This window comes from Megalops cyprinoides, chromosome 10 (genome assembly GCF_013368585.1).
Source record: "Megalops cyprinoides isolate fMegCyp1 chromosome 10, fMegCyp1.pri, whole genome shotgun sequence".
Taxonomy (NCBI): Eukaryota; Metazoa; Chordata; class Actinopteri; order Elopiformes; family Megalopidae; genus Megalops; species Megalops cyprinoides.
The window spans coordinates 22,095,097-22,113,318 of NC_050592.1; the positions used below are offsets into that span (position 1 = coordinate 22,095,097).

The following is an 18,222-nucleotide window of genomic DNA, read 5'->3' on the forward strand; positions in this document are numbered from 1 at the left end:
CTGTAAAGTTGTAAACAGGAAAGAGCAACTACTAGGCCATAACAGGTGGCTCAATAGAGCATTCAGATAAAGTAGCTTAAAAGCTTCAGTAGTCATGGTTTTTATTGTGTTGCTGAGTAAATACTTATAATGGCTATTTGCATTTGTGTTCATTTGGGAACTATGTGACGTAAATGTATTTTAAATGAAACAGCTGTAATGAACACAGGAATTATGTAGTTGTTGGACATTAAAACACGTTATGTGAGGGGTTTGATGCATTTGTCAAAGCTCTTCCCATCATGCCAGACATTTTTATCCATTCCAAAATACATTTAAGGCATTTAAAATCTGCTTTCCCTGCTTTTTACACTTGGTTGACTATTACACATGCATAGTCTGAATATACAGTAAAAGTGGAGCTACACTATCCAAGAATATAATTTTTAATTCTGCTCCCTAAAGCCAAATATTGTTCATGAAAATCACTGTGCCTGTGCAAAAGCCATGATGGTGTACAATTACACATTAATGTACTGTGCAATATAATTAAGATGCAATGTATTACAGTGTTTAACCAACACTATATGAGAATCACAGTCTTTGGGTATTTAAGATGGAAAGAAAGGAAAAAGAACAGAATGCAGAAAAATGTACAATAGATCAATTAAAAATGGATTAACCGTTGACAGTAAATTTACACATGGATACAAATATTAACAGATGATTGTAAGTTTGGGTGTTTCAGCCCAAATTTTGCTTTCCTTCGCAATTCACAAAACAATAGAACACATTTGGGTGATCAGAAAACGGAGCTCTGCAACTGTGCCCCTTTAAAGGAAAATGCTGTCCTACCCAAAGATGCAAGTGATGTACAAGAACAGGAGCAGCAGGTGGCCATGGTGTGCACACCTGATCCAAGCACACAGAGAGGCTGTATGGACAGCCCTCAAGCACTGTCACCACTCTGACAATATGGTGAGAGCCAGACCTGCATAAAAATCACAAGGGCCAGAAAACCAGACTATTCTGTTTATTGTTAGCATGATAAAGGCATGACAACAGGTTAAAAACAGATTACAAAATATACAGGTGATAGTGTGGACATAAAAAAAGTTACAGTATGTCTGAAATGTTATGAAAGCACTAGATAGTCATTTAAAACTTAGGCCCATACATTTAATATCACACACATATTACAAAAAAGGTCCATGTTTACGTTTAGATGTCTATGCCACAAAGGTTCCTATCACCATTACTGTCCTCACTGGAGCATCCTCCTGCAACTTCCATTTCCAACAATCACAATGTGTATACTTACAGTATGCTCCTCATCTGAATTAGCAAAACACCTCAGCTCAGGGCTACCAACCTAGTCTGGGATGACCTCAATCTAGCATGTTTTCCAAGATCTTTAAAAGAAAAATAAACCGAACTGAGGATGCCTTTACCACTGTGGAGCTTTTACCAGGCATGATTTTCTATGATCTACTATGTGATGCAAACCAGTATTGGCTTTACTTGTTATTATTGCTAGTGCTATGGTTATTACAGTTGAATTTTGGATATTGCGTGAAAGTCTATTGCATTAGTGTTCATCTATCAGAGACTGTGTAGATGCTTAAGGAAGGGAGGGAAAAGCATACTGAGAAGTTGAACCTTGTGCTTTTTCAACATCATGTGCTCTGCTTGTGGGTAAATCAATGGAGATGTATGATGTGGGTCAGCACGCTTTGCCTCCAGCTTCTGCTAGCCTCGTTCCTGCTCTACAGTGGAAAAGCATTAAGTGCCAGTTTGGAAACCTGACACTCTGGTCCTCAACTGTCAAGACATCACTTGGAACTACCTGAAAAGCGAAGTAAGTGAATTAAATAGCTTGGTACAGTCAGTTGGTGTTAAACAAAAGAGCATAATTGTGATTTTGCTAAGGTAGAGTATATATAACCATTTAACCCTGAAGTCAAATCAGCAAAGCCTGTTGAGGACTGAGACATATGTACAGAGAATTCATTGTAGATAGTGCCCAAAGATGGGAGGGGTTGGACGTGTTATCTGTTTGTGAGTACCATATTTTTACTTTCAGCTTTGTTGATAGCCCATGATGTCTTGACAGCTGTACATTTAATCTCTTTTGAGGCTGAGATGTAACAAGATATTACATAAACACAAAGGAGATACATTACTATTCACAGCTTCCCATTTCTGTTACGGAATTCTACAGAACACTGGTCTTTGCCCCTTTATGCAAGAATATTTATTATTGGGCAGACCTGGTACATATTTGTAAGCTGTATGTTAAGCAGTTAAAAAGACATTATTCAGATTAGAATCACAACAAAGCAAGTAATGGTCTCATTGCTGATGGATATCAGGAGCATTTGCTTTCAGTGGAACTGACTAAATTCACCAATGCTGGAAAAAAAATTTAATTGAAAATATGTAGACTACAGATTGCAAGTAAATACAACACATTTGCCCACAATCATTCAACAAGAAACACTTCAAAAGGTTCAGTGGACCAGACCTGAAGTCTGATCAAAAGATCAAAGCAAATATACCTTCAACCACAAGAGGGTGCTATGACCCCACTTTTATTGGTTGGGCCAGCACTCCTATATTAGACATTTGTTTGCAGTCCATAGTATTTCTAGGCATTATACACAAAGACCACACCATTATAGATATGAAAAGCTACAGCCATGTCTTGAATACAGAATTTTAAGGCACCACAAATGTTTTACAATGCAGGGCAAATTGTTTCCCTCAAAGCAATGTTCTGGATATTTTACCAGCAAATTCCTGTAAGTGTAATCAATGATCCTTGAACTGCAATGCATCAGGGCCATAGAGGGCGAGTTTTCCTACCTTTTGAACAACACATTTATTGAATTGCTTCCTAGCTTCCTAGCAAAACAAAGGCTTTGTTTAAAAAGCACACATATTCACTTACTGCTATTTAACTATGAGTGAAAAAGTGTCGAATTACCCAATTCTCTCTCTCTCTCATACACACACACACACACACACACACACTAATGTGTCAAAAATATTTCTCTGACACAGATACAAAAACCTACCAATCCCTTACTGCAAAAGAAAAACTTTTTTTTATTATTCATTTTTAATGATTGCCCTTCAGCAACACGTGTAATATTAAAATAAATTTATATCATCCTGATCCAAACTCCTCAATATAACTGACAAAAAGATTTGATGTAAGCGTTGACATAGTTTGCAAGCAGACCTGAATTCCAATCTGGCCATAATCTGTTAGTAAATATTAAGAACTAAGCAGCGAATTGACAAAACTGCAATTACACAATCATTGACCGACCCTATAAATGCATATGGCACATGAAATCTACCTTTTCTGCTATTAACATTATTTCCATTGTCATTCATACTATTATGATTATTTTCAAAGCTATTACCAATAAAAAACAGGACAAAGGCACTTGTAATGTTGGTGTGGATTGCAAGAATAAGCGCTTGTCATTGTATTTAGACTGCTTACGTGCTGGAATGTATACAATAAGGTGAAAAGCCTTTTTTAAGTAATGAGGAAATGAAATGGCATTTAGCCAAATTATTCCAATCACTGAACTTTGACCTCATAAAACGAAGTAAGGCTTGTGGTGTTTGCAGTCCTTATTACATTGACTACAACTTTATCCAAAGGGAAAGGTCTCACATTACTGTTACTGATGGCTCTGATAAAAAAATATTATAATACAACACAGGCTCTGATGATTTTTAAACTAATTGATTATTATACAACTATAAAAAATTATATTCAAAGCCATAGGGTGTCAATGATCCCAAACAAGGCTGCACCCTGTTTAACTCTGAAATCTTGTTCTGAATGTGTTCATAATAAATAGCAAAAGTAATTTCAAGATTCATTCAATTAAAAATTTTTATAAATTAATTTAGTAAGGTTAAACAAAAAAATCATAATAGATGCCTTAAATTATGTTTTCCTGCAGAAAATAAAACAGGTTCAACAATAATTAAACACAATAATTTAGATGACTGTTTTCATACAGTTCTGTTTCCACAGTGATATCTAAGCACGAGGAAGTATCTTTTTTGGACAGATTGGACAGAATTGAAGTTCAAATAACGGCCGAATGAGCCTTTTTCAGAATGCAAAACCTGCCATGCTATTGCTCATTTCTGTCTACAATATACAAATAAAGATTTAAGCAAATATACACTTGTTGGTACACCTGCCAACACGCCAAAAAATACAGGAAATCACATCTACTGAACCGTCCTGTCTCTAGTTACTCAGATAGCCAACAGATTAAAAAATCATCAGTCCTAGCACTTGTGTCTAAAGACAGACTACAAATGATGACCTACCAGAACAGAGGTCAAAAGCAGAACAGAAGGTTAAAATTGTCTTCCTTCTGGTTCCCCAGGTGACTCTGGAAACAACATTGTGAATGAGATCTCAAGCACAGAAAGAACATGGTTTCCCAGTTCCTTGAGAGGAAGGTCCGAGTAGGAGGCGGCAGGCTCCAGCACTTATTCAGCTCCATTGGAGCGGAGTTTTTCCTCCTCTGCGTTCTGAGCTGTGCTGGGTGTCTGTGGACTCTTCTTGAGAAACGGGATACCTTTATTCTTCACAAACATCCCAATGTCCACTATAAAAGCAAAGGTTGCCAGGAAACCAAAGACCTAAAACAAACAAGAAATATAAAATGGGTAATCCATTTTCCCTTATAAACAGTCAATACAGAAGCCCACCAGTGTTGGCAGGTATCAAAAGCATGTCCACAAACACTAATGAACATGTGAAGGAGATGAATATTCAACTGTTTTTTAATTCAGAATATTTTATGCCCTGGCATGTGAAAGTAATCTGATAATATGTAGTAATATGATAAGCAAAAATGTTCAGCTGATCTGTTAAAAATGGCAAAGAACTCAGAAGTGGAAAGATGGTATACCACAGCTGCTTTCTCCAGCGGGGTTCCTCCATTATCCGCAATGAAGACGATGGTTGAGATGAAAAAGAAAAAAGCAATGGCACCTGTGTACACAAAGTCCTGCAGAAAGATGGGATGGGGCACATATAACTTACCAATTAATTTTGAACCACTCAGCAAACATATTTAATAATAATGACAGAAACCACAGTGATAAGGATGAATAAAAGTGTAGGTGTATGATGCTATATGCATGTGTGGGAATCATTTATTGCTCACAGCAGCCTTTTGCATTTGATTGGCACCTCTCATTGCTGCTTGCAGCTGTATTACTGCATCCATGTATTTAACCATTCCATGCCTTTTATTCAACTCTTCCATGTTCTTTGAGTATTCATCATTCATTTATATTCCATGTTCATCATCATCATCATCATTGTTAACATTATCTTCTTTAACATGATCTCTAGATATACTCACCACAGTGGACCAGCTCTCGATTCCCACTTTGCGGTGCAGTGTGGTGGAGAGGAGGATGAGCAGCAGGGTGGTGAAAAGAAAGGCCGTGCAGCTGACAAACTCGAAAAAGTAGAGCGGCGAGCAGGACATGCAGCTAGTCACCACCTCCTCCAGGATGAACGCCAAGAAGGACAGGATCTGCCAAGAACACCAGGACGTGTCAGGGTTTGCGGTAAAGATGTTTTCTTTGTGTCATTTGTACTAAGCAAGACGCGCAGGTCAATTCCTGACCTGAACCCTTTTTACAATACTGCTACTACTAACTGTCTAATGTTTAGTGACTAAAGTGTTCTGTAACTGAGAAAACAAAACATCTAATTTTTTGTAAAAACATCAAGTTTAAAGTAACTGTACAAGAATGGGGGTGGGTATGGGTGGCTACTTCAGACTGACTTACTTCCTACCATTATTTTCTATTATTACTCTAAATTCCCCTTGCTCCATTTAACCACAAGATGTTGCTGTTGTGCATGTGACCAACTGAAGGCCACTGCATAACTTCGAAAGGAGGACTTTGGGTAGGATTTTCTCAAGAACAAAAAAGTCTTTTTGGTCCCTCAGTCACAGGAATACTCAGAATCTCTATAAACCACATGAACATTTTGTTTGATTTCTTTAGAGGTGTACTGCCCAAAGCTTTTGTGGGACTGGATGGAGTTGTACAGTCCCCTAAGAGCATGTTTTTGAGTCATGTGAATGCTGCATTAACATTCTTCAACAGCCATGGGGAATGCCACTGTTAAACCCATTTACAGAACTATGAGTTTTTGCATACTTGCAGCTCATTTATAGAACAGGACTAATAAATCAACCAGCACACTGCAACATAACCGCTTCTACTTGAAAATGTATTCATTATTCAAATAAAGTGCAAGCATCACACACACACACACACACACACAATTCATTCTAGAGGCTCATTTTAAACAGACTTTGAATAATAGTGATAGGACCTAAAACAGCTGATTGTGAAATAGAAGTAGCAGATCTCATGTGATTTACTGACAGACACCATCACAGTCTGACCACTGAACTGCATGTGAACCATCACAACACTGACTGCTGCTAATGAGTTCAAGGCTCCTGGGCAGGCATGATGAACAACACTGAAAACGCCAATAGATTTGCGAGACAATCTGAGCTTTCATCCATGCAGATTCTACAAGCACCAAACTTCCAGATACACTGCTAAATTGACATGCGCTTGTTTCTAGGATGACACACCCTTACAACAAGGGCTTTCTTTCAAATCTTGTGTTTTTCCCTTTTTACAGGAAATGACGGGCTTCAGGCTTCCAATAAAAGCCCATAGCCCACAGCTACAATTACACAACAAACACTGCCTCTGTCCTTTGTGTCATTGACTCCTATCATATAACTGACTCTTACGCAGATTTAAATGGGCTCAGAAGATTGGTAGGCCTATTTATACTGCTGACTTGTACACAAGGGCTGATTTTATACAGCTGGATTCTTTTAGCATAATCAAAAACTAGGGACCCATCATATCTTTTGAGACATCAGTTAACTCTCAGTTTGCATTCCTGAAGTGAAAAAGACCCAGAGAGCTGCATCGGACCAAGCCGCTTCTATAATGACAGAAGCAGTATGTTGAAAACAAACAAACAAAAACGTGGAAACAATTGGTTGTTGAAGAGGGCCAGGCCATCTCAGTGTGAAAAGGGGCACATCAGGCCAGCCCAGGCTCTCCTGGTTTCCTTTCTCGGTGGTTTGGAGAGATGGGGAAAGCCGGCTTCCTGAGGAATTGTGACTCTCACCCGATGCCCATGTTGATGGCTGATAACGTATCACGGCCGTGCACAACCTGCAAAATCCGGCTTACGCACTGCTACCAACAGTCAAAAAAGCGATCGCAGGCTCTAAATGACCCCCTCAATTTACTAGCTTTTTTTTTCCACAGTCTGAGCAAGCCATTTTTAGATGCGTATAAAAGCCTTAAAGAGACTGACTCAAGGCTGCACTGAAGCACTATAAAAACTGAGACCCCGCGCGGCTTCAATAAAAGCTCTCACCGCTCTCCTTGTGCATGTCAGTGTTACTAAGAACTCATCTACAAAAACCTCTGGTCTGGGCTGTGTCTACAAAGCAAAACAGCAGCGAAATGAGAAGTACAGGAAAGGGGAGGGCACACAGGGACATTCACCGGCTAAGAATGGAGCACAAACTTTCAGTGCAAAGAAATCCCTCATGGCTACAGGAAAATACTGCCACTTCAGAGAACAGAAATTAAATTTAAAAACATAAATTATAAACATTATTATAAACATAAAAATGATGAAAAATGTTGTAATGTAAATATAAACATAAGTGCTGACATACATCAAGCCAGGTCTCCTCAACAGTCAAAACAAAATCCACACAACTGATGACACACAACTATGACCACACAGTATGTTTCAGTATGTATTTCTTTTCATCTAAGCAAATGCCCTTATCCAATGCTTCTCACATAATGTGCATTTTCCACATTATCCATACATATAGACATATTTATTGAAGCAATTCCTGGTTAAGTAACATGCTCAGGGGTGCACAGCAAAGCTCCATCCCAGACTAGAACCAACAGCCTCTTGGTCAGAAGTGTTTTCAAGAGGGCACGTCAGGTACAATATTCATATGCCTAATTTTGCACACACAAATATTATTTCAAACTAAAAGCTATATTTCCAGTCAAAGTTAGCAGTTGGCAAAAGCCAAAAAGAGAGGAAATTCACACAAGCACCTCGGCTCTTACCTTGACCTGTATCCTAAGGCTCTCCTGCACACACTCTCCGATACCTGCCTCAATAATGAAGCTATGCTGGCCTATTATATTTCAAACTACATGCACTCACCACTGGCAGGTTTTGAGAATTTAAAAATCCTCAAAAAACCATAAGAAAAGGTTTCCTGGCATGAGAATTTAAATAGAGAATATAAAAATGAAGTATTACTCTTTGTATTACTGTGAGTGAACTTTTACAGTGATAATCTAGTATCTTCTTAACCTTTACACTAATAAGAGGTTGTAAGACCTTGTAAGAAAGTATATTAAAGGCAGCCATAAGCAGGGCTGTGGGAAGAGGCTTTAAGCTGGGGGTGCTGCAGTGGTAGATGCATTTTTTGCGTGTCCATCCTTGGCGGGGGGGGGTTAAGATTAGCATTCTTGATGAATAGGCTACAGGCTACTTCATACACATAAATTACTTTTGATTTAACGAGTCTGAGTGAAAGCTTTTTTGGTTAAAATTGCATTCATAATGTCACATAATCTAATATACAATACTATAATATGGATCAAACGTATGCCAGTCTTGCAACTACCAGAGCCCGTTGCACACAGCAGACGAGAACATACAAACAGCCAAGACACAGTTAAGACCATTGCGCAAAGCGGACAAGAACATATTCAAATACGCACAATATTATAACCGGTCCAAAAGCCCAATTTGCACAGCACACAACAACATAGCCAAATACATTTTTGAAGCAAAAGTATCAGTGTGAAATTACTGTGTTATGATAATGTTAAACTGCTCGACAGCATTGATAAGATTTTTTCCACTGCTTTCAGGCAAACAAAACACAAAACTCGATCGGTCTCAACAACGTAATGCAGCCACTTCCATTTATTAAACCAAGATGGTGTGAATGCACGATTAAAGTTTCTATTCCAAAACGTCTACCAGGAAAAACAAAGTTAGAAGGCTGGTAAGGCTCCTCGAATGCACGACCTTTAAATGTATCATTACTTTCAACCTGTTCCCCTTAACTTGATTAACAATAAAACAAATAATTCACAGAATAATCGACACCAATGGCGTAATAAGAATAATAAATGATTATGCTGGCGAAACACCGCAGATTGTCTGAAATTTGTGTGTTATTGCTAAAGCTACAGCATGAGATTATTTAATTAACAAGGATGGCAATTTCAATAATTAAGTGGCAAGTAATCCCAGATCTTTCTCTTAAATGTTTCACATTATAGCTTTCTTGTGTTACAAAATTCAAATTACAAAACGGAGCTAAATTTAGTTAAATCAATTTAAATTACTGAGAACAAACTTTTAGGTTCAGTTGATTGCAATGAACAATAAGGATTAGGACAAAGACCTCACAAAAGCTGTGATGTGTCATGAGCATTTAACGTAATTTAAATCGATAAATGCCATCCTTGTTAATTAAACAATCTCACGTTGTAGCTTTCGCAAACACACACATTTCAGACAATCTGCGCTGTTTTGCCAGCATAATCATTTACTCTATTTACGCGACTGAAAGTAATGACAGATTTAAAGGTAGTGTTTGGGCTTCCCCTGTTTCCAGCTCACCAGCCGCCACTGCTAGCTACCTTGAATGATGCAACATTACTCGCTACTTGATGACTAGGCTACGTGACGTCGGTTGACCATGAAGCTTGGCGTTATTTTAATAATAAATAATTATTCAGTATTGCTAACTATTTCTCAAAACTTCCTCAAGCATTAATTATTAGGTAAATAACAACAGGAGAATTATTTAAAATGTTTTAATACGTTTATTTATTTATTTATTTTTGCATCTGGCAGAGAGTGCCTTGATGTCTGCCTTTTCCAACAGGGGGTGCTGCAGCACCCCTACTTCCCACGGCCCTGGCCATAAGGGAACCCTTACCAATAAATTATGCAGTCTAAAGAGTCACTTAATGTAATCAATATTATATGTTATCTATCATTAAGTTAAAATAACATACCACTTAACTAGCTGTCTATTTATCTAGCAGCTCAGTGATATAATTGGCAAGCAAGCAATAACAACCAGCAGCTAAACATAATAGCTAATGTCAGCTAATCAACCAACCACCTCATTATACCTCTAACCTTCTGTAAGTTACATACTTCACCACAAAATTAGATTATTTAGCTATCCTCCAAGTAAAGCTGATTGTGTATCAACTCATTGGTAAATGTACCTCTACTGTAGTCTGGTCTTCCTGACTGCTAATGATAGATAACATTTCCATCTGGTCTTGTTCTTATTCTGTTTACCCAACATAAGTGGCAAACAGACTTTGAAGATGGGAATTTAACAAGATGCCTATAGGCATGCATTTTCCCCCTTCTGAGGAAGTGTGACGCAGATCTGTGGCCCTGATCATAAAAGCTACAGTGTTACAGCCTAGTTTCTGAATATAATGAATGATTATCAAGAACTATTTAAAACAAAATATGACCTACACTTTTATTTTCACAGGGTAGTTAACTTCATTATGTTCCACTGGTCTAGGGGTCATAATTGTAGCAAGCATTCTTGTTACATTATTGCTACTTGTGCAGACCTAATATTGATGCTAGGTAGTTAACCTAGCTGATTAATATTATTCTAATTCAGCAATGTGCTTTATAGCAAACAGAAACAGGCTAGCTACCACGGTTGTGTGATGATAAGGGGTTCATTTGGAAATCACACATCTGAAATAAAATCTGTTTATGGGATCCATTCAGCCAGCACAGTAATGGCTCAGGGTTAGCTGGCTAGGTGATGCATATGATGATATCTGAGAGAACAGCCATTGTTATAAGAAAGAAGAGAGGGAAAAAAACAATTCACAATTCCTCTATCTTAACAACTAGTTGGCTTGTTTTGTAGCTAGTTGTAAAAAAAAAAAAAAAAAAAAACCCTCCATCTCAGTGATTTACACACCTAATATGGGGTAAAAGCAGTACTGTTACTCTAACTTCCACTACTTTGATGTGAGACAACAAGGTTTTAGAATTTTTGAAAAGTTTTAATTAAGACCATGAGAACAATTATTATGAAAATATAAGGAATAATTATACTTTGTTAAATGAGTCAATACACAAAATTTTGTCCACATTGATGGATATTACACCTCTGATTTGAACAGAAGTTCTGCCCAGCTCTTAACTGCTAGGCATCTGATATATGAATCTCTGAGTGCCACAGCATTATTGTTACTTCTGAATGTCATTTTGTAGTTACAAGCATTGTAAAGGTCTCAGAGGGCACCTTCTTTAATTTACATACAAATTAAAATGCCAATATTCCTTCATTTAACATGGGTTTTACATTTGGCGACATGAAAATCACAAAGATGAAAATGCTAAACTGGGAAAACGCACACTGAGATAACCTGGTTTGGTGTGTGCCCGGTGTTTTTTTTTTTTTTTCTCAGGACACCATTCTATGTGACCTTCTGTACAGCCACAACCACAAAGTGGCACTGCAAATACACACAGGTGTGAACCTGGGGGGCGTGCACATGAACAGCTTTCATCTACACAGCCTCTCTCAGAAGCATGCTGCCCGCTTAACCACCAGATGTGTTTTACCATTGTTGTCATAATATGTTGTGACAAAGGAGTTGTTATCGCTGTTGCACCTGCTCAGTGAAAGAACTGTTGGTAGACCAAATGCATGAAACAAACCAAAAATGTGCAGGAACACAAAGTGCTGCCACAAAACTGCGCTGGGTGCACCCCATTCAGGAGCTGTGATCTAATTAGAGCAGTGAAAATTATTTTGGAAAAGACAGAGTCTACCCAGGCCAGAGAGTGGAGAGGAAGAATAGCGCGGTTATTCTGAGAGACTGGTCCAACAGCTTAAAGGCTGCAGGCTACAATTCTGGCCTGAGCAGCACAGTGTCTCTCACTCTCACATACACACTCAACTCACTTGCTGACTTTCTCAACAGAGGGTGCCTGCAGAAAAATATGCGCTAGTTGGGGAGCTCAATTGAGAAGACATAACATGTGTTATTGGGTCTTCACTAGCTCACATAATGTGATGTGTATGTGCTTAGATTTTTCCAGAAAGGAAACAGGTATGGAAGACCAAAAGGGAGTTCATTTGGTGCAGTCACTGGAGGAACTTCAGCCTGACAGAAACTCACTGACATGATGTCTGTGGCCTATAAGTGAATCAGTAAACCAGGAACTGAAAAACACCATATCATGGTTGTGCAGCTTTGAGTAAAAACTGGTTAGATTGGTTTTGGAGGCTCAGACACAGGAATTTTCCACGGTTGTTAGAATATGCGTTGGCTCACACCCTCCTGCAGAGAGACGCTTAGAAAACACAGCGCCTGATCAGGACTTTCAAAGTGCAGGCAAAACACTACACCTATGATCTCCTTTGCTAGTCCTACCAAGGAGGTTTATAGACATATAAACTATTGATTTATAAACTGCCTTAGTCCTAGAGTTTCAGTAATCAGTTTTCTGAATGGGGGTTGCATTGGGGGTGGGATGCAGGTGGCTGTGTACCACTTCAAAATCCTGTTTGAAACACAATCAAACCACATAATGGCTTAATTTTGACTTTATACAACAACATAAAGACACACCGATCTATTCAGAAAGTATTTTAATCAAATCATCCTACCCTAGTTTTCTTAAATACCAGACTAGATTGATTGGTGACAATCAATCAGGCAGAAACAGGGTTGATCACACCTGCATGTGTGCATGGACTGTGGTCAGTTGGTCTCTTCAATGGACAATCCAGGTCACTGCACAGATTTAAAAGAATGTGCTCTCGTAATCAGCTGGAACTTGTTTTTCATTACAAACTGGCACATTTAATTAAGTGTCTTGCAGACTGGCACTTACATGTATTGTATTTTGGATATTTTATATTTGCGCATATCAGAATTATTACATCAGTTACATTGCTCTGGAATTCAGATAGCAGACTGAAAAGAAGAGGACTAAAATCAACATACCACTCATGCATAAACATCATTCAGCCAGAACGAAACATGCCAATGTACTGTCTGAAAAATGCATGAAGGCAGGAAAACTCCCAGGACACCATTTTTCATAAATCGCACAATATGGGTGTAACCCATCCTTCAGAGTTAAAATAAAGATCTGCATGTATACACAACTGCTAAATAAAGCCATAGATCAATAATTATGTTTTGTTTCCCATAAGGCTCAGAACACATAAGGAACCATTATTATGCAAAGTGGCCAATGATTAAATAACCACTCAGTCCTCAGTTATATCCATACTTAAACACACACACACACAAAGACACAGACACTAAAGTGTTTGCAGTAATACAGTGGGGAGGTCATAAACATCTGGAGGATGTTCAAAGCCCTTGATTAAGTGTGGTATTTGGCACTAAAATTAAGTTAAGACGCCATTATTAACACCTGACTCCAGTTAAGTCATCATGAGAATCAAGTGATCTGGCTAATCTGGAAATTGTAAACCTTGTCATCTCTTTCACTCTCTCTCTCTGCTTTGTAGGACCAATAGTGAACATAACAGGATTGTGGGTATACAGATCATGGACTTGATAGTCTCTGGTGGTGTTCCAAGCTGTCCATCTCTGTCCTGCAGAGTCCCATTACTGTGAACTGTCAAACCATCTGACAGCTCCTGCCCCACATATTCAAGTCTGTCACTGAGGTACAGGAGTGGCAAGAGAGCAACCTTTCAATTCAATGGAAATGGCACCTATATCTTTCTTTGAAAAAACATCTGTAGGCCTACCTTAAAATTATCATTCAGCATGACGTTTAACTAGTGGCTTGAATTTGTGTTAATTCATTAGTACAATAATCTCGTTATCAACCTCTTGAGAGAGCATTTGTCCTTGTTGAAGGTAAATATTCCCAAATAAATCTATTAGAAATAAATATTTCCAAATAAATGCAAATAAATCTCTCCCAATTGTGCTTAAAGATTGTTTTTCTATTACAGAACAAAATGCAAGATGAAGACACATCTCCAGTATAAATACAAATATTACACAGCAAGAGGCAGGGTTGGATACTGGCACTGGTTCCTATACGTGCCGGGCCGAATCGCAACGCAGATTTCGGTCCCTCATTTTTGTGCCACTAAACCTGTTGCGCGTACGGTCACACCGGTGTGATTTGCCGTTTAGTACGTATGCTAACACCGAGAGAACACGAGATTGGAAAAAAAAAATTCTAGCTAATTCTAGCTTTGAGGAAACAGCAATTTAACATTAAAAATATAGCAAATGCTGCGGTGAAAACTATGAAAATCTTAATAACGCTAACGAAAACATAACGAACCATATAACGTAATACGCACTACATAGCATAAAATAAGTTACGTATGAAAGTGTTTAATGCCTGAGCGCTAGCACAATAACAGCGATCCCCGGCATGTGGTGTTAGGTTTCTTCCAGTATTTTTCACTATCTATTTGCATCTATTCAATGTTGATATCACAACAACAGCACTATGCTGCTTCCATTTGGTAGATAGAAACACATGACTACAAAGATAAAGAGTGAAAACATAAGCTATGTGTTTTTCAAAGCTAACAGATAAATTAACCAACATATAGATACAAGCTACATTAGCGATTAAAAAAGCCGTTCTTTAATGTCGTTGACCTTCGTTTTGTGCTTTTTAAAGTATCGGTTCAGGCACCGTTTAGGCACCGGCACGGTTTTAAAAGTATCTCTTTAGCACCGGTATCGGAAAAAAACCCAAACGATACTCAACCCTAGCGAGAGGTGGACGTGGGTGTGCCTTGTCCAAATCCTTCAAGACTGACTTCCTGATGCAGTCATTCAATTGACTACTGCTTATTTTCCACATGCACAGATGCCAGACTGTAAAGTGGATTCTATTAAGACAGGTATGTGCTTCTGCAGGTTCATATTTAATCACAGCATTTGTGTGATTTGCTATCAGGAAGAAATTTTCAATTACTTGAAATAAAACTGACTTGTAACATTTGCCAAAAAACAGTACAGCATTTCCAATATGAATTTGCTCACTGGGTTAAGTGCAAACTAACATGTCCACAGACAAGATGTTTTCCTTTCATATATGAATTAAATGAGAACATAAAAGATATTCCATGGCAACTCTTGCCATACCACAATGCCATACCACACTGCATCTTTCTCCTGTCTGATGGCTGAAGAAAAGCAAGGATAGGCTTAGTTAGCACTTGGATGAAAGAAACATATTTATGCTGGTGGGCTTGCAGGAGGTGGTCATCTCTCTCTGGACCTAGCAAGTGACCAATGCTCCAGTGCAGTGATAGAGATGCTGTGGTGACACTGTCTATCTGAAGAGATGTTAAATTGACGCCCTGACTCTCTGTGGTCACTTCTAACAAAAGCAGGGAGGCTTAAAGGTACTATGTAGATGTAATAGGTCATGAGGCCTGTGTTAACACCACCGCACTTGGCAAATTATGTATATATCATTTCCTTAGTGTAAGGCCTAAACTCAGCTTCCCTCTAATTTACCACTTTCATTTAAGAGGGTGTGTCACTTTAACACCCGAATAACTCTGTCATGTCAATGTGTTGGGTTCACTGAGTTGTTAACCACAAAGCACGGCAGGTCTGAAAGATGGGTGACTGATGACTGTACCAAGAAAGAAATTCATAAGCCCAGGTAAAATGGCATTACATTAATCATGGTTACCAGGTTACCATGAGAATCGACACATATACCACCATAGCTATCCGTAACAAAGTTCATGACAAAAGCATGCCATTTATCATTGCTGCCTGTTTGCACGCAACCCATGCTGTTCTGAGACTACAGAACACCAGCTGCATTAAAAGTGTACTTTCTCAGCGGTGTCTCTCAATATATTAACATGCTAACATATCGAACTTTTTCTTAGACTAAAAAAGTTATCAAAGCTATTATCAGTGTAATGTAGCCTAACGTCAAGATGTGTTTCTGTTGGACTGGGAGTGGAGTATTTTAGGTTTACAGTTTTTAATTCGATCTTCTTGTGGCATTGTCAGTGTTTTGTTATTCAGAGCTTCTACTGTTTATAGCATTAGCTAAATGTTTTAAGGTGATTACACAAAAAGTTGCATGTTTTCTTCAATCAGATGATGAATGTGGTTACTATGCCATACTCCACATTTTGCTAAAATAACACTGAAGACACTCATACATGCTAAGATGCTGAGTTACGTCTAAACATAGGTGAAATGTTGATGCAAAATATAATTTTCGCTTAAAGTATTTCATTTACGGTTTGATACCATAAGTAGGACGTTTTTTCCTGGCCACTCCCACCCGTAGTTGGAACGGCACCTTTTACGCCTATTACTGATGGATGTTAAAAACTCATTAATGCTCAAAGGAAAGAACACAAACCATAGTTAAATAATTTGTACATATATTTTACGTGTTGTCACCTTGCAAACACTCTTATTCAGAGTGACTCATGAAGTAAGTTCACAAATGCACATCTGATCAACGGATAAATACACAACGCAAATCGATAGCAAACTGCTTAGCAATATGGTCTAGATTAGACTGGATGCAGTCTTGGGTATCACAGGCACAATACTTGCTTGATATACAAAACACAGTGATAAAACCTGTTCAGCTAGCGTCTGGTTACAAAACCATGTTAAATATACAAAACATTCAGGAACAGCAAATATCATGACGACCTGTGACAGAAGGTAATTCAAATTTAAATTAAAAAAAACAAGGCTCACAACTTATGAGGTTTTGACAAAGAAAGATAAAACGTCTAAATTTTGTAAGGAAACAGATTGCTTATCAGGGATCTGATCATAATCTATATTTAGTCTACATAGTCTACACTTTCAATATAAAATCATTAGATGAAATATACACCGACAAATCTTAATAAACACTGGTAACACTGCATATCTGCAACAGGTTGACCACTCCACGCTTTGGAAACGTTTATTGTAGTTAGACTGGGTTAGTTAGCAGGCAATTCATGCATTAGGCAACGGCGCTTGTGCTAGCTTCCTCCGAAACTATAGGGAGATATTTGAATGCCACTTACCACTTCAGCTACTTTTATTACCCATCGGACCATAGACAAATGCTCCGTTGGGATAACGAAACATTTTTTTGTTGGTTCCTGCACAGTTGTCGCATTGTAGACTTGATCCGCCATTGCCAGGCTAAAATGAAAATCGCATTTTAAATCAAAACAATCAGTATGAACAGTTGAAGTTTGTATTTAGCTAATCAGTTAGCAAGCAAACATAGGCTACTTTCTGTAACGATCCAAACAATTAAGCTCGTTACGATTATCTACAAGCATTAGAACTGAAAATGAAAGTATTATCACTGCATACATGCTACCGCTCGAACGTGAAAAACTTTACTTTATAAAGCCAGGTACCCTCTTTACCTTCTAGCTACCTAAAGATCAGGTAGCTAGCTAGCTTCGTCCTAAGTTTACTGTAAAAAGAAAAGAAACATGTCTCAGCAACATTAACGCCCATGCAAGTTGTATGTTCTGGAAACAAAGACAGCTGCTAAGAAAATTTTGTGCGCCAGACTTCAGAAATCATGAAAAAACAAACTTACTGAGATCGTCTCAAAAATGACTAAACCGGCTATTTAGTTGTTTGATGTTTCTCAGTATCCTTTATTTATGGTAGCCAACCGTTTGTAATCCTGCGTTTTGTTCACTTACTACTTGACTCCCCGCCGCCAGCTTCCGCAAAGACAGAAGTTGGGTGTTTCTTTTGACGTCGAGCGGACTACGTGGGTCAAACATGTCGTTTGTTAACGTAACAGACGCGACTTGACATCCAAAGGTGGCGACTCCAGGAAAATAAAATGTGGCTAATTTTTTTTTCCAGAATTGTACTCAGTATGCCGTCTCAACTAAACTTACAGTAGGAAAATGATAAAAGGTGCTTTTATTGTGTACGATCAATTTCGTTATCTGTGAAGAACCAAACTAGGCTAACTTAAACTAAGATGCTGCCATTGTTGAACAGTGCTCCTGCTACCAACAGAAATCATATACCATGAAAGCA

General features: G+C 38.3%; 1 protein-coding gene across 1 annotated transcript; it reads right to left on the reverse strand.

The window, feature by feature from the left end:
* Positions 1-998: 998 nt before the first annotated feature.
* cmtm6 (CKLF-like MARVEL transmembrane domain containing 6) lies at positions 999-17,911 on the reverse strand. Its single transcript, XM_036539903.1, has 5 exons — positions 17,765-17,911; positions 17,232-17,352; positions 5,394-5,570; positions 4,935-5,033; positions 999-4,662 (listed from the first exon to the last, which is right to left on the reverse strand). The coding sequence occupies exons 2-5, from the start codon at positions 17,343-17,345 to the stop codon at positions 4,510-4,512; spliced, it is 543 nt and encodes a 180-aa protein (XP_036395796.1). The 5' UTR covers positions 17,346-17,352; positions 17,765-17,911; the 3' UTR covers positions 999-4,509.
* Positions 17,912-18,222: the final 311 nt, after the last annotated feature.

What these genes read in the sequence shown, in the direction of transcription:
- cmtm6 (XM_036539903.1), bottom strand. Translation starts at nt 17,345, where the DNA reads ATGGCGGATCAAGTCTACAATGCGACAACTGTGCAGGAACCAACAAAA. An exon ending in TAATAAAAGTAGCTGAAGTG is followed by an intron (nt 5,571 to 17,231) that starts GTAAGTGGCATT and finishes TGTTCTTGGCAG; the next exon opens with ATCCTGTCCTTCTTGGCGTT. An exon ending in CGCTGGAGAAAGCAGCTGTG is followed by an intron (nt 4,663 to 4,934) that starts GTATACCATCTT and finishes TGTTTGTTTTAG; the next exon opens with GTCTTTGGTTTCCTGGCAAC.